This window comes from Protopterus annectens, chromosome 9.part0 (genome assembly GCF_019279795.1).
Source record: "Protopterus annectens isolate FY-2018-M chromosome 9.part0, PAN1.0, whole genome shotgun sequence".
NCBI classification, from domain to species: domain Eukaryota; kingdom Metazoa; phylum Chordata; order Ceratodontiformes; family Protopteridae; genus Protopterus; species Protopterus annectens.
The window spans coordinates 381,025,568-381,046,020 of NC_056743.1; the positions used below are offsets into that span (position 1 = coordinate 381,025,568).

The 20,453-nt window shown below is 42.1% G+C and overlaps 1 protein-coding gene across 3 annotated transcripts in view; it reads left to right on the forward strand.

Annotated features, from left to right (window-relative positions):
- PDLIM2 (PDZ and LIM domain 2) overlaps nt 1-20,453 on the forward strand; it is a 3,176,635-nt gene that overhangs the window by 1,198,471 nt on the left and 1,957,711 nt on the right. For all 3 annotated transcript variants that reach the window (XM_044082921.1, XM_044082925.1, XM_044082922.1), the window contains one exon: nt 2,910-2,979. In XM_044082921.1, coding sequence (XP_043938856.1) covers nt 2,910-2,979 — 70 coding nt within the window. The remainder of the gene's footprint in view (nt 1-2,909; nt 2,980-20,453) is intronic.

Here is a 20,453-nt window from a genome sequence, read left to right on the forward strand (position 1 = left end):
AGCGTGCCCAGGCTTTATCTCTTAGTCGCATGGTTGTTAGTGTATTTTTAGTTAGCCAAGGGGTAGTTTTTTTTTTTTTATTATTCTGGTTTTTAAGGGAGCATGTGTATCTAACAGGTTTAAGAAAGTGGAATTAAAGTGAGTGATAGCACTTTCCAGGGGAAGAGTTTTTAATGGGTACCAGTTAAGGCATTTTAGGGAGTTAGAAAAGGCTTCTGGGTTGAAGTTTTTTGGTCTCTGAAAGTGATGTAGTTATGAGAAACTTGTAGGGAAGAAGAGAGACGTGTGGCAAAGATGGGAAGGTGGTCGCTTAGGGAGTCAGGAAGAGTTCCACTATCAGGGTAATTGTGAGGGTGAGAGACTAATATCCAGTCTATAATACTGCCAGAAGAGAAGTCTTTAGAGGGCCTAGTAGTGGAGTTGATGAGTTGAGTGAAGTTATACAGGTTGATGTTAATGGAGGGGGTATGGGATTGAATGGTGGACCAATTGATGTTAGTGTCTCCCATGATGATGGTTTCGTTAGAAATATTGGAAGAGAACCAGGACAGGATATCTTCCAGTGTGGGGATATTGTTGCCAGGGGGAATGTAGAGTGAGGCTATGCATATATTTTTGTGTTTATTTAATCGAAGTAGGCCTATTATTAATTCTGCATTGTTGAATTGAGGAATAGCTTTATTGTAAGGAGTAATGGATAGAGAGGATGAGTATAGTAGAGCTACACCACCTCCTTTTTGCTGGGTTCTGTCTGCTCTGATAATGGAATAGTTGGCAGGAATTATTTCCACATCTTTTATATGGGGTTTTAACCTGGTTTCAGATATGCCTAAGATATCTGGTTTATTATAGTGTAACCAGGCTTGAAGGTTTGGAGCTTTGTTTGCTAAGCTTTGTGTGTTTAGGGATGCTAGTCGAATGGATTTAGATGAAGGGGGGAGGTGTTTGGGCCTGGGTTAGGATGTACATCCCCAGCTAAAAGTAGAGTAAAGTAGAGTTAGAATCTCTATTGTATTGTATGGGTTTTTGTGTTTTTTTCATAAATAGTAGAGGTTGTAGGGGATATGTTTGGTAGGGTGTGGGTAGTAGTTTTGAGTGAAATAAGTCTGAAGTGAAAGCAAAGATTGGGTTTGATAGGGTAAAGTGTAGGAGATATTGGTATGACTGAGTAGGGGTGAAGTAAGTTGAGAGAGGAGGTTGTGTGATAGAGTGGGGAGTGAGATAGCTTGTTAGGCTGGGTAAGGTAGTGGATGAAGGTTAGGTTAAGTAAGAGAAGTATTTGAATGGAGAAGAGTGTATACTTTGGATGCATGTTTGGGTTTTTTTGAGATATTTATGGTTAGTAGTAAGAGAGATTAGGGATGTGTGGTGTATTGAGTAAGGAGTTGATGGAATCTGAAGTGGAGGGAAGTTGTGCAGGGGAGGGAATTAAAGGAGGAAGGGGTGGAGTTTAGTGGGAGAGGAAGTAGGTGTGGTTATGTAGGTATAAGTGTGGATGTGGTGGGGGTGGATGGCATTTGGAGGTAGGGGAGCGGAGTGAGCCCGTAGGGCGAACGGAGCTGGGAAGAACAGAAGGAAGAACCAGCAGCAGAAAAAGTATCAGCCACTGCAGCTGTGAAAGCAATATAAGCAGGTAAAGTATATGTATAAAAAGGTAAGATAAATAACTATCAGGAAAGAAACAGAGGGTCAAATTAGCTATGGTATTGTGTACTGTTTCTTCTTTTTACATTTAAAACAATGCCACTTTGTATTACCCTGTGTATACTGTTTATTTTTATTTATTTATTGACATTTGTTAACCGGGTATGTCCAACTGGGCTTGAGGCCCATTTTCAATGGTGACCCAAGCAGAAAAGCTCCAATACATGAACAAGTTACAGAAAATTCTAAATTTTAACAACAAGAACAGGTTTATACAAAGAAATGTGATTAAGCATCTAAAATTCAATTATGCAGAAAATGTAAATAAAAGGAGGAAATTGCAATGCAAGCACTCAATTTTTTTTTCAATTTTATTTACATATGTACAAGCAGAGCTTTTAAGCAACAGTTCTGGTTAGTAAACATTAGTACATATTCTAAGATATGAAGCCACGGTGGTACAGCGGTAACGTTGTTACCTCACAGCAAGAGGTTCTCCCATTCGATTCTCGGCTGGAGTGCCTTCTGTGTGGAGTCTGCATGTCCTCTCCGCGGTCGAGTGGCCTCCGAAAGACATGCGTGAATGGGCGTGCCTTCGCTGAAGGTTGGGCGTCGGGCTGGCAGCTCGGCAACATAAAAATCTACTGCCAATCATTAGCAGACAGTGTTCCACTGTGGCAACCCCTAACCGGTAAAAGCCGAAAAGACAAACATATCCTAAGATAATAGAGTACTTATGAGAGAGAGGCGGGAGAAAAAAGGTATTATAGTGGGGTGCTTAAGCTGATGCCTGACAATGGCAAAGTTTGGAGTTAAGTAGGTAAGATTTGAGTTTTTCTTTAAAGTGGGCTGGGTGGATGATGGAATGTATATCTATAGCAAGTTTAACAAAACTGAACTGTTAGTCACATGGAATAAACCACTTTAAATGCTGACGCAATGAGTAAGCACTAATTGTATATCTGTTTTCTGCTATTTCTCTGTAATTCCTTTATAGCAAGCTAGCATTCTCTTCATTAAGACGTGTAGGTGAACTGAGTAGGTAGCAAGCATACTGTTAAACTGCAGAGTAATTCAACGAGGCATTAAGTGAGGTTTTATTTTTCATATTTAAAGTTGGTGGTCTAAATGTGGAATACATCCAGCAAAAGTGTTACAGATTTTTACCTCTGGATTATCACATTTGCATTTCAAGCAGTTATTTTTTGTGTGCCATGCTATACAGCTGAAACTGTTAGTGCTAATGATAATTTTTTTTTTCACAGACCTGTGATTGATGTTACGCATCACACAAATGGGCTTTCATCTCCAGATACTTTGAGCAATAGATTCCACGTGAGTATAAGCATCTCTTAGAAGAATTTTGAAGTCCATAGTAGTATTGTTTAAGCTTTTTTTCCAGCATTCCTGGCTTCTTTTAGATAACCCTTTTCTGTTTTTGTCTTGTAAGAAAAACAAAAATGTTTATACAAAATAAACAAAAAGTTTAAAAGAAAAAAATTCATCTTGTTCAGATTTTCATAAATGTCCAGAGCTTACGTTATTCAGACTGTTCACTTCACAACTGAAATAATGGTTGCCGCAGGTGTCTCCGAGCTAGCAGCAGTGCATTTCTGCAAAGCTCAAGCTCTTCCCCAAATCCCACAGTGTACATCGCTTTCCCTAACTCCCCAGATCTCATTTACCAATATTGCTTCAAGATCCTGATCTCCCAAGCATGAGCAAACATAGGGATAAGAAAACCTTTTATTATTTGTAGTTGTGCTGCAGCACTGTGCATTTAATGTTTTCAATACATCACTGTAACAATAAAGATTATTTTGTTTAGTTTTAAATTTTTCCTGTCAAAATACTTTCTGCTCTCTGGATAGGAGACTGGGCCTAAGCAAGTCACGCTACTTGTGATCTTGCAGTATATTTCTAAACTTTTTGTTTACTGTGTTCTAGAGAGTTCAAACTTGGTTGGATGAGTATATTGCTGTTGCAAATTGTAAGGTGTTTGACTTATTTTCCTGTTGACTTCTTTCATAACTTTAGTATGGACAAAGACAAGGCCTTGGGGTTTATGAAGTTTGACAAAAAAGGAAGTTAAAAATGGATAGTTGTGCCACCTCAGCTAATGTTCTGAGTGTTGAATGTCAACTAGCCAAGGTTGTTCAGGTCACTAGAGCTGATTCCCAACCTGTTAAAGTGGTTCATGGCTTGTCCAAGCCTTTTCCATTGCGGGTTTCAAAGATGGGGATAACTGTTAATCTGATGTTGTTAATCTTCGTTCATTCCTTACTGATGGGTCTTGGAACTGGCTCTGCCGATATAACAAGCTCGCATCAGCAAAAAAACTCTCGAGCTAAGTCTTACCCATAGTGCCCCTCTCCTTATCTCCATAGATCTCGTTTGCCACGTACTTCACAAGACGTGTCAAGCCAGCTATCAGCTAAGTAGTGGATATTTTCTGTAATTTTTCACTAAAATTCTCTCTATTTGCTTAGTCTTTGTTGTTTATGGAGTGGTTCTAGCCCCTTTCTTACCATTTTTTTTGTATTCTTAGTAACATTGTTGGTACAGGCTCCTCCCTTACCGCTGTGGTAATTATCATACCGTCATTGGTATTCAGCTCCCTTTTTCCCTTCTTTCTTTTCCTTTCTTTGCAAAAAAAATAAATAAAATCTTTTTTTCAGTCTGTGTGTTTTTGCCTATTCTCTGCCTTTGACTTGAATTTGACATAGTTAAGGTTATGTCTTGTTTTGCATTGGGATAATGTCTGATAAATAAGGGACAACTGGATTTAAGCAGTTTGAAAAATGTGGAAGAAGGATGCCCAACTCGGATGGGCATCTGTCATGTGTCTACTGTCTCAGAGTCCCCCACCTTCAAGTTCAACCACTTTGTTAACTCTGTAAAGGGTTCAGCTCACGCACTTTAGCAGAGTGGAAAAATAAATGAAAGCACTACTAAAAACTCCCTTTTCAGAGGCACTATCCAAGGGGCAGGTCTCAACACCTCCTAGGAAAGGCAGTAAAAAGAGAAGTCACTCAGTTCCGACATCTCCTAGCTCTAAGGGACTGAAGTCTTCTAAGACTATTACTGAACCAAAATCTAAATTGCCTAAAATGTCAGCACCGACTCTCTTGGCACCAGAGACTCAAGCTCTCTCTACAGTGCCAATGTCAGTGCCTTTTTTTGGAACTGTCAACCACAATTTCTGCTCCGGCATTGATAATTCCCTCGGTACCAGACATACTTTCGACACCAACGATAGTATCTCCCTCCAATCCGGTCACTCCCTCCTCTTCACAATACGTGGGTCCTTCGACCTCGTTGTCAAAATGTGAATTTTTATCCAGGACAAGATACTCCCCATCCATCAACCCCTTTTTTTGGACAGCAATAAAGTCCTTTCCTCGAACGGCCTGTCTCCCCTTCGGGGATATCCACCTGTTCATCCAGGAGTCTGTCAGAGCTCGATGTAGTGAGGCTTGTTGATCAACTCCTAGCAGCCAGAAGTATCCCAACCCCAACCAAGACCCATCTGGAGCAGAGGGATTTTCTGCACAGACTTATCCACCTTCAACCTCTCTTCAGGCTTTGGAACTCTCGGTACAGATGCCTATACCATGCCAACTTCTTCAGTTCCTGCAATACTCCCTTCCATGATTCCGGAGTCTTCCCTGTGGACTTAGGTTTATTTGGAGCTGATCCACCCTTGGGACCGTGACTGGCATGTTGGTACAATGACCCCTAGTTTGGTGCCGTCTATGGTTCTGGTTATTCCGGCAACTCCTAGTCCAACCCTGGAGGCAGGCTCTTCACAGCAAGGTGTGACCCCAGTTCTGAGGTTGTCCTACTTGGTTACGGACTCCCATCCCTCTTCAAATGGGCCTGCCTTTCAGGTGATGGAGAGGGCTGTTGCTTGCGCAAGTTTGCATTTGGCACCTTCAGCATCAGAACCAGACATTCCTATTTCCTCTGGTATGCAGCTGACACAGCCCACTACGCTTGGACATCAGGCACAGGAGCAGCAAGAAACCCTACTTCAGGGCACCCACTCTTCGGAGTCCTCTTCAGATGGTCCCCCTGAAGAGCCACCTCATAAGAGAATGGAAAAGAGGAAGCACGTAGATTCCACTGAGGAATCCCTCACCGAAGATACAGATTTCAATGAGGGAGAAGGGTCCCTACGGTCACTCCCTGAGGATCTCTCATTTGGAGACATACTAGAGATACTGAAACAGAGGGGCGACTGGCATGCGATTAACCCTGCTTCTGAGGAATCTGTATTCTTGCAGGCTTTCCATGCTTGACCCTCTACTTCCTGCTTGATTCCGCCTGCAGATGAGCCAGTCAAGCTCATTGGTGGAAAAAGACAATTAGATGTGCTCCATAGATCTTCAGGATGTGTATTACCACATAAAAATGGACAAATGATTCAGAAGATATCTCCGCTTCTGGCTGGGAGCCAATCATTACCAATTTCGAGTACTGCCCTTTGGTCTCACCACAACTCCCAGGGTGTTCACCAAATGCATGGCAGTAGTAATAGCACACTTGAGACTGCAAGGATTCCGTTTGTTTCCATATTTAGACGATTGGCTCCTTACCGTCCCAACCAAGAGTCTACTGCTATAAGCCGTACACTACACATTAAAACTAGCAAACAAGTTGGGCATCTCTATAAACCACAAAAAGTCAAAGTTAGTGCCAGTTCAAAACTTAGAATTCATTGGTGCGATGTTCGACACAAAATCCTGCCTAGTTGCTCTACCTCAGCACAGATTGCAAAGGTTGAGATCTCAACTGCAAGTGATACTCTCTCAAGATATAGTTCCAGCCCAATTGGTCTTACAAGTTCTGGGTTCAGTGGTGGCAACGATCACTCTGGTTCCACTGGCGAGATTCCATATAAGGCTGCTTCAGTGGCTCCTGGCCTCCCAGTGGTCTATAATGATTCTCCCAATGATCTATCTGATTCGCATGACAAACTGTTGCAAATAAGATCTGACTTGATGGATGAAACCAGAAGAAGAGTTATGGAGTTGCCCCTTTTTACCCCCTCAACCCAAGGCCACAGTCACCACGGATGCCTCCCTGATGGGGTGGGTGATCATTTTCAGGGAAGAACCGTCCAAGGGACTTGGTCCCCCTTAGAGACCAATCTGCATATCAGTGTCCTAGAACTGAGGGCAGTGCTTCTAGCATTGCAAGCATTTCAAGCGACCCTTCCATCAGGGAGAATTGCTATCCAGTCAGACAATATGTCAGTAGTCTGGTATATCAACGTTGGGAAGCACTAAGAGTGTGGCAGTGGGTGATAGATTCTGACTGCTTTCTGATAGCAATTCACATTCCTGGGAGTTCCAATGTGATTGCGGACAAACTGAGCAGAAACATTTTGATGCCTCACGAGTGGTCTCCCAACCCTGTAAAAGCGGCACAAATCATTCATCGTTGGGGCCAGACTTGCTGTTATCTCTTTGACTCTCCCTCGAACCACAGATGCAGCAGTTACTTCACCCTGATTCCCCTCAGGGGAAGTCACCGAGAGATGCTGTAATACACAGTTGGCCCCTGGGACTGCTTTATGCCATCCCTCCCTTTCCACTTCTCTTAAAGAAAGCACAAGGTAATCCTCATTGCACCTTTTTGGCCCTGTTAAGTCTGCTTTCCTTTCCTGTGGCCTCACCTGGTCCACTGTCCACAGACTCTGGATCCAACCCCAGGACTCTTGTCTCGCCCACAGGGGCTGGTCCATCCCATTCTACTGAGTCTCAAGCTGACAACTTGGTTTCTCCACTTCCACTGATTGCCAGGCAAAATAACCTATCTTCCTCAGTGCGAAGGATACTTCTAGCCTCTTATAAACCATCCACCAGGAAACGTTATTGCAGTAAATGGAACAGGTTTGTTTTCTGGATTAAAGACCAAGGAATAGACTCTTTCTTAGCTCCAGTCCGTAAAGTCTTAGAATACTTGTCAACTTTACTCCAATCAGGGGCCTCAGCCTCGACCATTACAGTTCATTAAACAGCTATCTTTATTTTTTGTAATGGTTTTAATGATTCTTCATTGATGTCCCACCATCTATGCAAAATCTTTCTCAAAGGGGTTTTACATTTGAGACCACCTCTTAAAGACCCTATTAAACCTTGGAATTTAACACTAGTCTTACACACTCTAACTTGACCATTTGAACCTTCATCCACCTGTGATATAAAATATTTGTCATGGAAAACCTTATTCCTGGTAGCCATCACCTCAGCCAAGAGAATGTCAGAGTTACAAGTTTTGTGTGTAAATCCCCCATACATCTTTTTCCATAAAGAGAGAGTATCACTTCGGACTAATCCCTCCTTTCTGCCCAAGGTTATTTCAGAGTCAAATTTCAACCAGTCCATTGATTTGCCAGTTTTCTTCCCAGATTTTTCTAACAAGGGAGAATATCGTTTACATTTGCTAGATGTTCATAGACAGTCACGTTTTTACTTAAACAAAACTAAATCATTCAGGGAATTGAACCAGCTGTTCCTATCCTTTTCAGGTCCAAGACTAGGCAGGTCAGTTTCTAAAGTCACCTTATCAAAGTGTTTGAGAGATTGCATTACCTTTGTCTATCAACAGAATAAAATACCTCTACCAACTAAAGTCAAGCCCCACTCCACCAGGTCAGCACTTCGGTGGCCTTTCATTCTAGAGCCTCTATGGACGACGTTTGTGCAGCAGTCACCTGGGCAAAACCTCATACATTTATTGCTCATTACAAATTGGAGATATCGTCTCTCGGGGAAGAGCATCCTTTGGCTCAATGGTGCTCAGGAATGTCCTTCCATAGGGCCTCCCAATAAAGTAGCTAGGGACTCTGTTCCATCAGTAAGGAATGAATGAAGATTAACAACATCAGATAAAAAAGTTATGTTCTTACCATAAAGTTCCATCTGTGTTGTTGATATTCATTCATTCATTATGTCCCACCTTCCTACCCCCTTCTGAAAGACTCCTGGAGGTTCGGATCTGGTCCTGGTTACTTGATAGGGCAATTGCTCAGATAAAGCCTGTGCTTTTTTTCTGTCTTTTGGGCAAACTCGTTCTTAGGAGATAAGGAGAGGGGCACTGTGGGTAAGACTTAGCTCGAGAGTTTTTTAGCTGGCGCAAGCTTGTTATATCGGCTGAGTCGGTTCTGAGGATGGAACAGAGACCCATCAGTAATGAAGGAATGAAGATCAACAACACAGATGAAACGTTATGGTAAGAACATAACTTCTTTTTTCCTGACACTTATTCAAGGAAAAGACTTGGTAGAGTTTCCTTGGAGAAGGAATTATACAGTTACTTGGACTCCTGTCCCTCCATTACCCTCCTCATTAGGTTTACAGCATCTGTCAGGAGTCCATCTATCAACACTGACTGGGTTTGTATTTGACTTGAGGGTTGTCCCATCCCCTACTGTCTCCACGCTGAACAGGGAAAGGATTTTTCCTTTGACTTCTCATGCCCCTTCCCAGGCCCAGTTTCAGCACAAGAAAATGAGAGAAAGCCCAGGAGCACCTATTTTGGTGCTGAAAGGGCTGTTTTGATCTCCAACCCCTTTAGTCCTGTCTGCCTCAACACCTCCCCCTTTGGTGCTGTGAACACATAGGCAACATGGACTTGGCACAGGAGAACTCATACTGAGTTTATTTCTGATCTCCTTGGGAATTTTTTTGGTGTCAGTAGTCTCTTTGATAAACCTATTGATAACAAAAAACTACTTTCAGTATTTATAAAAATGCACCCTGCCAACAGCTGGTGCTGTGCTATAGGTTTTGAAGTTGTGGTCATCAAGATCAAGGACTCTGCAGATGAATTCAGTACTGATGGACATGACCTCAGCATTTGAAATCATGGAAAAGATCATCTGGAAACTGTGTATGTTGGTATCGTCAGACAAACCACCTGCCATGGATAGTCATACCTCTCAACTGTACAGATTTTCACAGAATGTCCAGATTTTGGCCTCATATTTTTGGTCCATTTTTTATAAAATTGTGGTTTTCTGGTAAATAAGTTGTAAACCATTAAAGATTGAAGTTCAAAAATAATGACAGACATTTCAGTTTCATACTTCATATCCATCAGAAAATTCATGCTAATGCAAAACCTGTTATTCTATCGACTTTCTAAGTTTGTAACACCAGTATTTAAAAAATGATCCCTATTTTTTGGCCTTTGTCCCACTTTTATTCATGGCTTTGTCCAGAATTCTTGCTCTAAGGAGTTGAAAGGTATGCATGGATTCTGTCTGAGATGACCTAAACTCAGGAGCTTTGAATCCAATTCATATATCCCAAAAAGAGTGACTTCTGAAAAGCATCAGTAAACTGTAATCATCTGAGGAAGATCCTTTCTCAGAACATTCAAAAGATTCCCCCCTCCAAAAATGTACATAGAGAGTGCACAAAAGCAGGCACATGGACTCCCCCCTCCCAGACCATCTTGCATCAGACTCAGATCTTGATGAAGAGGACTGCTATCCACAATTTCCTCCAAATCTGAGAAAATACTGGAACTGATGTGACAGAGGGGTTCATAGCCCACATACTGCCCCCTTCCCTTATGAGGAGATACTGCAAGAAGCATTTCAGATGATCCCAACTACATCTGGGGTGGTTCCTGCTATGGACTAGATGATACACTTTGTTGTAGAGTGGACATGGTAAGGACCTCATGGGCCAGAACCCATTCCTAGGATGCCTTAAGATCCTCTGGCTTCCTGAGAATAGACCTCACTTGAACAACCAAATGCAGACTTGATTGTAGTAGCAATAACTACAAAAAGGGTCTATCTGATGAGAACCCTACAGTTCATCTGCCATTCAGGTATTCCAAAGGGATGGACTGCATGGGGAAGTGCCTTTTTGCATCAGGCTTTTTTTTTTTGGCATTAGGGCTCTAAATTACTTAATGGATATCACAAGCTTGCAGTGAAAACTGTCAGAGAAGACCTTGGATATTTGTTGTCAGACTGAATTACAGGATACAACTGTGCTGTCTATGAAGCTTTTTCATAATGTGGCTGACAGGGCAGGCAGGATAGCTGGCACAGGCATAACTGTAAGGGGGTCACGGCTCACACTTTGTAGATCTACTAGGTTTGCTGAGTACTTCAAAGCATCTTTATTCAGTGAAAGAGGATAGAATATTTTCCTATATTGAAAGTCAAATTCTAGGCCCCACAGAGGCCACTTTCCAGGCTCAAAGAATTTGTGGTTTAGAAGATCCCACCAGCCAGGATTTAAGTTGTTATCAGGTAGGTTCTACAGGGGCCATGGGGGCTTCTTTAACTGGATGCCACTCATAAGACAGAAGTTGTCTGCAAACTCAGAGGTTCCATGATCCTTCCTCCAGGAAGTAACAGCAGAAAAACAACAAAACACCATAAGTGACCACTTTACACAATTTATTAAATAATATCACATAGGTTATTCATCTTCAGGAAGTCCCTTTACACAAAAGGGATGAAAGTGCTAAACCTGTGTGTTATTTAATAAACTGTGTGTGGTGGCTATTCATGGTGTTTTTTTTATTTTTCTACTTTTTGTGTGTAACACCTAGCTGTTTGTGGCTCCAGGTAACAGCAGAACCCTGAGGACTTGCCTTGACTGTTCATTCCGGAGATAGTTGGGTTTCTTACCCCTGCACAAACAAGCATTCTCGACAATCAAGCAAGACAAATCAGTAAGGCATATCAATTCCAGAATCTGTACTATTACCTTTTCAGAAACACCCAAGCTGGCCTTACTTCCACTGCCAGATGTCTCATCTGGTTTATTATCAAAATGTAAAAAATCAATACATTTTTCCACAAAATGATCAACTCATGTATCTGACATTGGTAATGCTGAATTACCAAAATGTCAGAAATAGTAACCACAGACTCGACATTCAAGTACTTGAAGTTCCAAATTCGAAAGTCCGTGTTACCGGTAACATTTTCGCAGGGGAGCAAGTCGCCCACATCCACTGCATATTATATATACCAAATATACCAACTCTGAGATCATACTACAGTGAGGGAAAGGGAACATTTCCCTATTCGCACTGTACCGCAATCTGAGTTCAAAATATTAACTTCATATTAGCGAATGTGTACTCACTTTCACTAATATGAAATCATATAGTTTTGGTTCGATATTATGGGTGCTGGTAGACCAACCCATTTTCGTTGAACTGCATTTCCAAATTTTGATAGTAAATCATCTCATCTTATCAAAAGAAAGTGGCAAAAATAGAGGTCATTGACTTTCTTCAGAAAAGAGTCATCCAAGAAGTCCCACTAAACCAGAAGAAGGGTAAAGCATTTACTCAAGATGTTTTAATTCCCAAAAAGAACATAGACATCAGGCTGATCTCAGATGTCAGTGGCCTAAACATTTATGTAAAGAAAACTTTACATAAATGGTCACACTAAAGCTGATTCTTGGTTGTCTACAGGAAGGAGACTGAATGTGCTCAATAGATCTCTAGGATATCTGTCTGTGCATACAAATTGCCAAGTCTTCCAGGAACTTCCTGTGCTTCCACCTTAGAGCCAGCCATTACCAATTAAGGGCTATGTATTTTTGTCTAACCATAGTTCCCTGGGTACATAAAGATACAGTAATTACATCTGAAGGGGCACATGGATCAATGTGTACATTTGTCCAAAGTGTATAGCTGTTATCAACAATGGTGGCTACACCAGTCCAAGTCTCCCCACAGGATGCCCTTTTGTTCTCCCCCACCTTCAGTCACAACTGTCCTGGATGCATCTGCCCTGGGGTGAGTGGGGACCTTGTTTAGGGTAGATAGTTCAAGGTATGTGTACTCTTCAAGAGGCTGAACTGCACATAAACGTACTGGAGACATACTGGAGATGACAGTGGTCCTCCTAATTTTGGCCTTTCATGATCTCCTTCCCCAGGATTTAGTAGCTATCCACATGGACATCATGTCTGTCAAGTGATATTATCAACAAATAGGGTGGAATCTGGTCCCCCCCCCCCCGACAAGAAGCCATGAGGTTATGGGAGTGGGAGATGCTCTTATAACATTTTCTCAGCAATAGTGGACAAGCTGAGCAAATGTATTCTGTTGTTTCACAAGTAGGCCTTTTTCTCATTAGTAGTGTGGATGATATTCTGTCCGTGAGTGAATTCTTGTTGCAATCTATTTGCATCTTCAGCTAGCACCAAAGGTAGTAACTTCTTTACCTTATCCCTCCTCAGGAATGCTCTAGTTCATCAATGCCCTTTAGGGCTTCTTTATGCCTTCCTACCGCTATCACTTGTAATGAGATTTCTGTAAAAAGCCAGGTTGTGTAGCTCAACAAAAATCCTCATAGTTTCATTCTGGCCTCAACAATAATGGTTTACCTGCTTTATCCTCATCTCAAGGTGAAGTCATACTGCTAGATCCCCTTTTGGATATCTTAACCCACCCATATGACAAACCTCACCTGGACCTTCATTCCTTAAGTTAGACACATGGTTTCTCTAATTCTACTGATAGCCATGAAACTATCTTAGCTATCCAAGGTGATTCTTATCCTTATGGCATCACATAAACCATCCTCTAGAAATCTGTACAATGGCAGATGGAAAAGTTTTCCTCATGGGCTGACCAAAAAGAGTTGGACCCTTTCTCAGCTTTGCTTCATAACATAGTACCATTTATGTCTGCATTGTTTTATGCAGACTCCACCTTGCCTTCCATAATGGTTCATCTGGCAGCTGTATCGAACTAATGGTTTGTCTGGCGGCCTTATCGAACTTCCATCAGGGTTTCAGCTGTACTTCTTTAGCAGCACATAAAGTTTGCAAAGCCTTCCTATGAGGAATCCTTCTTCTGTGTCCCTTAATTAAGGATCCTGCTCCATCTTGGGATCTCATTTTCACCCTGGAATAACTAACTTGTTCTTCGTTTAAGCTAATTAACTCAGCCAGCATAAGTACCCCTCATGGAAAACCCTTTTCACCATGACTATCACATCAGCTGCACAGATATTTGAACTACAGGCTCTGTCCTCAGTACTTAATGTTCCGTAAAGAAAATATCTTCTACAAATCAACCCCTCCTTTGTGCTGAAAATAGCATCCAGAAATGGACACTCTAAATTAGCCCTAGGTGTGAGGGCATGTATGTGTGTGCCTTCTGTGGCAGGTTGGGCACTGGGCTGGCAACTCGACACCATAAAACTCCATTGCCAATCATGAGCAGACAGGTGATCCACTGTGGCGACCTCTAACCGGGAAAAAGCCGAAAGAAGAAGAAGAAGTCTATTAATTTGTCAGTAATTTTCCCCCAGGTGTTCAAACAGATGAAATGTTACACTTCGCTGTCCATACAGCTAACAGACTAGTACAAAAAGTATTCTAAGTGACATTTTCCAGATGGCTAGCAAACTGCATCATCTTCGTATACGCTGCAGGGAATAAGACCCTGCCAGATAATTCATGGGCAGATGTACCAGCTGTACAGCTACTTTGTCAACTTGTTTTGAAATTCTTCAGTGGATAATGTCTGTGCTACAGTGACATGGGCTTCACTGCATACATTTGCAAGATGCTGCTAGCTTGATCGGATGAAGTCTTTTTTCAGGTCTACCATTTTATGAGATATTCTGTCATGCTCCCACATAAGGTTACTATTTTATGAGGTATTCTGTCACGCTGCCACCGAAGGTTACCATTTTATGAGATATTCTGTCACGTTGCCACCCAAGGGTACCATTTTATGATGTATTCTGTCACGCTGCCATGCAAGGGTACCATTTTTATGATGTATTCTGTCATGTTGCAACCCAAGGGTACCATTTTATGAGATATTCTGTCATGCTGCACCCCATGATTATTAGCCAGGGACTCTTTCTTTCACTTCTGAAGTCAGTGAACTAGATAATGTCATAGTACTGGATCTTCATTATCCATCCACTTTAGTAAACCTGGCCTCCTTCCCCTTCTAAATTGTCACCTGTTACTTATCCTGACAGAGCTTGTAGAATGTCCTGAGGCCTGACCTGCATCTTGGCCATTTAGGGTATGTGTGCGTATGAGATATGGGCATTGATAGCCTTAAACAAACTCAGTTTGGAGATCTAGGGGAAGTGAAGTGCACTGTGGAACTTAGGGAAGAAGCTCAAGTTATCAAGTTTTAGAGAGAGATGCTGATGTTCGCTTACAGCTATTGGCAGTAACTTTTTTTTTTTTTAAGTGAACAGACACAAATAATGATGATCCAGTGTTATAGTAAGCACATAACTATCATTTGTTTGTAATTGTTAAGTACAAAATACCATATGTACATAACCATATGTACATACATTTAATAAGCTCATCAGTGCCAGCTTTGTTTTGGTAGTAAATTATTACTGAAATCCTGAGAGTAATCTTCTTCCCTTGTGCAAAGTTTGAATTCCGTTTGATTTATTGACTTATTACAAATTCATCAGCTGAGGTGAGTGTTAGGTGTTCCTTGTACTGGAAAGTTTAACATATCACATTTGAGTAATGTTACAGTATGATTAATAAACATCAATATACTTAACAGTGGGTTTCATTTAAGGAATGACAGTACCAGTAGGCCAGTGTAAGTTGTTTACTTACAGTGCAATAAGGAGATTGCTGATTGCTGCATTTCAGCATTTGAAATGCTTTTCTTTACAATCTTGATAGAGTGCTGTTTGCCATAGTGTGTGCAGAATTCAGCATGTCATCAACAACGTAATTGGCTGTCTGGGGTTGAGAGTTACCACCAATATAAGATCACAGGAGAAGCAGCCAAGCTCCAGGCAGGGTTGTAGGGGGCAGTGCTTCCTGTAAATGTATTTCATGCCTGACAGCTTAAAGGGAAGAATAGTACTCATTCATCATAGCATGATGTTTACATTTCTGGCTGGATCCATTAATGTTGCCTGATAAGAAAATTGTAGCTGCCAGTAAGCGTATTTGTACAACAAACTGAGAGGATAACTGAGCTGGGGGGACATATTGTCAGAGTAGGTAATATTATCCTTACATTCTTCTTGTGGGTGGCACGTATGAGGTATTTAGTTTAGTTATGCATTCCTGGATGATATAGCATGCCTAAAGCAGATACTGCTGTGTATTATGGTGAGGCCACAGTGTGTTTGAGAATTTGTTACAGTCACACAGAATTGTGCTGCGTGTTACATTGATACATACAACAAATATCTAAATTGTGTCTGAAACTGTAAGCAGTATGCATGCATGTGGACTAGACAGAAGTGCATCTCACTGCTGACCACAGAATATGGCATCAGTATAAGTAGCACAGTGTGCCCTGGCTTCACACTGCCACCTTTTCCTAACCAGATCTTGTTTTTTTATTTGTTGAACTGGTTGCCTAGTTGAGCAGAACCCATAAAGATTTGCTAACAAGAAGTCCTTGATACTAACATAATTTCTGTTAACACATAAATAAGTATACATGCAAGGATACATGGGAATACCACAACATTGAAGAAAACAAAGTTATGACTAAAAAGCAAAACTTAAAAGACCATGTTCATATACACAGTAACAAAATAAACTGACTCTTCCTAATACCTTGTTTTGTTGGATGTCTTTATTTGAAGCAGAGGGATTCGCACATGAGAACTGCTTCATTTAGCTGTGGACTGCTCCTGTCATTTTTGCTGTGTTATTATACTTTGATTTTTGTTGCATCATTTAATGATACATGAGGTATGCAAATACATAATCTGATGTTGTCATTTTCATTTGTTCCTCAACAAATGGGTTTGGTTTTGATCCTCGGATGTGACTCGGCCACTTTCTAAAGATTCCAAGATCTGAATTTCACGCTCCTCCTTTACCCCTAATGCCTCTGACCACTACATATCCTCAGATCTCATTTGCTGCTCTTCAAGACAGTCAGAATTGCGATTGCTCAAGCTCCTTTGGGGTTTTGTGAGTAAAAGTTTGCTATTTCTTATTACCTTTTAACAGTTATTTCTTCTCTTTATTAGTTAAATTAATCCCCTTACCCCTAGTAGCCTTCTCTACCAAGTTTTCTGTATTTTTTTTTTACTACCATTGTTGGTAGTCCATTCCTCCTTCTTCTATACCCTTAGGTATTGTCTTTGTAATACCATCATTGGTAATTATTTCTTTTTCTTTCCTGTTTCCTCCTTAAAAGAAAAGTCTTTCTGTCTTAAATTGGTTTGTGTTTTTCCATTATGGCTGATAAACTGACTGGATTTTAAAAAAATCCACTTCCTGTGGGTATAAGATCCTCAGTTCTGATGCCAACAGGAAGTGCGTTTATTGTTTGGGCCCGTCATGTCTGAACACCACTTGTTCCATATGTGCAGCCTTTAATGCTAGAGCAATTAGCGAAAGGAGGAATAAGCTAATTTTTAAAGGTCTCCTTCCCGCTTTGTCATCATCTTCAGGTACTTCTTCAGGGGCTTAAACCTCCTCCCAGAAATTAAAGGAGCCCAGGGAACACCGTAAGCACTCTCCTGCCCAGTCACTGCAGCCTAACCTATTGTAGAACTTCCAAAAAAGGTTCCTAAAATCTGGGATCCGAAACCTTCAGATCCGGCACATTCTACTGCTCCATCTCCTCAGCCCTGTGCTCCCAGGTTCTCTCCAGCGCCAGGGTCTCAGAGACTGAGGTCTCTTTTTTTGCAGGAAATGCCTAACCAGCCTTCAAGGCCATCTTCCACATCCTCTTCTTTTAGGTCTTCCCATAGTCTGTCTAAGCAGAGGTGGATAGGATGACGGGAAAATTCTTCAGAACACAGATCCAGATGGGGGTTTTGCCAGCTCCATCTCACATCAGATCTGTGAGCCACCAACCTTCTTTTCAACCTGTAATTGTGCCTTCTACGATATGACCAGCTGTTTCGAAGTCCTTGGATCTGAGAGCTCCGGGAGTTGAACCGTCAGATCCGAAGGTTATTTCATCCCCTGCTGCTGTTAGTTCTCTTACCTGATCAGCTCTGACACTGTTGAAACATGACTTCACTTGGAGCTGAAGCATTGGCATCAAGTCCTAGGGGTTGACTATAACTCTTTAGTTTTCGAAGCCATCACTTCTTCTTGGAGCTTCGGAGATTGATAGCTCAGTGCTGATACCCCCCCCCCCAGAAGCAAGGGGTTAGGGAAGCTTGGGGGTTGTCTCTCCAGGATCCTCAGCTCTGGTGGGATTGTCCTCAGCCTTTCCAGGCCCCTCTGCTTTTGAGGTGGTAGAGAGGGCTTTCTCTCAACCTAGAATAGTGTTGACTCTCCCTTCTTTGAATCCATACATTACTTCCTGTCTGAATCCTGTGTCTGAGTCCTTGCATCCTACACCTCACGAACAGCCAACCCAGAAGACCTTCCAAGCTATTCCCACCAGGGAACTCCCCATCTCTTCCAATACCTCCCTGGAGCATCCCACTGAGGAGGTCTCTTGGGAGAGAACGTGTAAGAGGAGTCGCTTAGATTCCCCACAGAAATTTCTCACAGAAGACACCAGTTTTGATGAGGAGGAAGGGTCCCTAGATCTCCAGCTGAAGATGCCTTATTTGGAGACTTCTTAAAGATCCTTCACCAAAAGGTGGTTGGTCCTTCCCAGGAGGAATCGGTGTTCTTAGAAGCCTGCAGATGAGCTTATAGATCTTGTCTCTCGCAGTTCATGGAAGGAACAGGACTCCGTGGAATCTATTCCTAAATGCCCTGACAAGATCTTAAGTGCCCTTGCTGATAGACAGTACTGGATTAAAGGGATTCCTGTAGATGCCATGGTTGTTGTGGCAGACACCAAAAAGGAGCTTGCTGAACAAAGCTCCACTGTCCATCCCCCTAACAGAGAGTCTAGGACTTTGGATAGGTTTGTGAAGTGAGTGTATGCATCAGTGACATTTGCCCTGTAGTCTCTGAACTACCTGGCACATTTCACCAGAATATAGAGGGACTTGATAAAAGAACTTTCTAATCTGTTCCAGGTTCCATGTCCGCAGAGGAACAGAAGTCCTTTTCCTTGTGAGTGGCCACCCTGTAATCGATTACAAATGGGCCCATGAGTTTGATCTTGCATGCCGCAGAAGGTACCTCGAGGGCAGCCAGTTCAGGCATATCCATAAGGAGATGTGCCTATATGTGATTGTGTGATTTTGCAGAACTCTTAAAGGTGTCATTCATCGGTGCTCCCTTTGATGGATCATCCTTGTTTGCCCCAACAGTAAAAAAGAGTTTCTCCCCAGTGGACAGGATGGAAAGATCGTGCCTGCTGTTGGAATTCGCTTTTCTACCCCGCAGAAACCTTTCTGCAGGAACCAACTCTGTTGTAAGAAAGTGATGTTCAAAAAATCTGAGGGTCCTTTCCAGGAGTCGCATGGGGAATTTTCCCCCAGAGGCAGAGGGGGAAATAACTACAGTGGTAGACATCACCCATGCGGCAGAAGGGATCCGCAGAACCAAGGATCTCGAGATTCTTTCGCCGACAGATCCTTTCAGCATTTACAGTCGCATATAGGCATATCTCCCAGCTGAATGGAAAATGGCCACTGTTATTTCCTTACAAAAAGGTGGTGATTTGACTGACTCTGGGAACTATAGACCTATTAGCCTGACTAGCCTTATCTGCAAGGCCATGGAACGAATCATCATGGACTTTATCAACAAAGGTATAGGCAGTCTCCAAACACTTGACCCTACTCAGTTTGGATTTGTCAAAGGGAGATCATACCTGTTAAACCTGGTGGACTTCATCGAGGTAGTCACAAAGGCCCTGGACGAGGGGAAATCTGTGAATGCAGCTTGCCTATACTTAGCCAAGGCATTTGACACTATCCCCCACTAAGGCATCATTGACAAACTCACCCAGTTAGGTATCAACACTTATATTGTTAGATGGGTGGCTAACTGGCTCACTGATAAAACCCATATGGTCAAATAGGGGAATCCACCTCCAACAGCAGACCTGTAACCAGTGGTGTTCCATGGGGATCAGTCCTGGGACCTCTACTGTTTGGAATCTATTTCTCCGAAGTACAAGCAAAACTAAAGGTCTGTGGTTGACAAAATTTGCTGATGACTGCAAACTGGGAGCTGTCATAGATTCTCCAAATGATGTCAACATCCTACAAGAGGGTCTTACACAAACAAATGATTGGTGCCAAAGTCATGGCCTTAAACACAATGCAAAAAAAATGTATTATCATCCCTTTCAGTAAGAGCAGTGTTCTTGATAACTACATCAGTAGCAACACTTTAAGTATGCACTCAGTGGTGAGAGACCTTGGCACACAGGTTGACAGCAACCTTATCTTTAACCAGCATGTCTCCACAGTGGTAAGAAGGGCATTCCACATTGCTCGTCTCATAAGTAAAGGGATTGCCTCCAGAAAAAAAGAAGTTATAACCTCCCTGTACTCTTCCCTCATCAGGCCAATAATTGAGTACAATGCCTGTTTTGTTATGCACTTTTCCAAGCACCTGCAACAACTGGAGATACTACAGAGGTCCCTCACAAGGAAAATTCAAGGTCTTCAGCATCTGTCCTATGTGGATGATCTGAAATCACTGTCACTTTATTCTGTTTCATACAGACTACTCAGAGGCGATCTCTGCCTTGGATACAAGGTAATCTCTGACCCTGCTTTATTGGAAATGCTGCATATCTTTAAGTCAAATGGTACATGGGTTACTCACTCTAAAGACCTTAACCTGGTATGTGACATTAATAGAACCTGCTGGAGGGACAGATTTGTCTTCCAAGAGGTTACCACACCTTTGGAACATACTCCCACTTCATGTCAAATAGAGCACCTCATTGGCCCTTTTCAAACG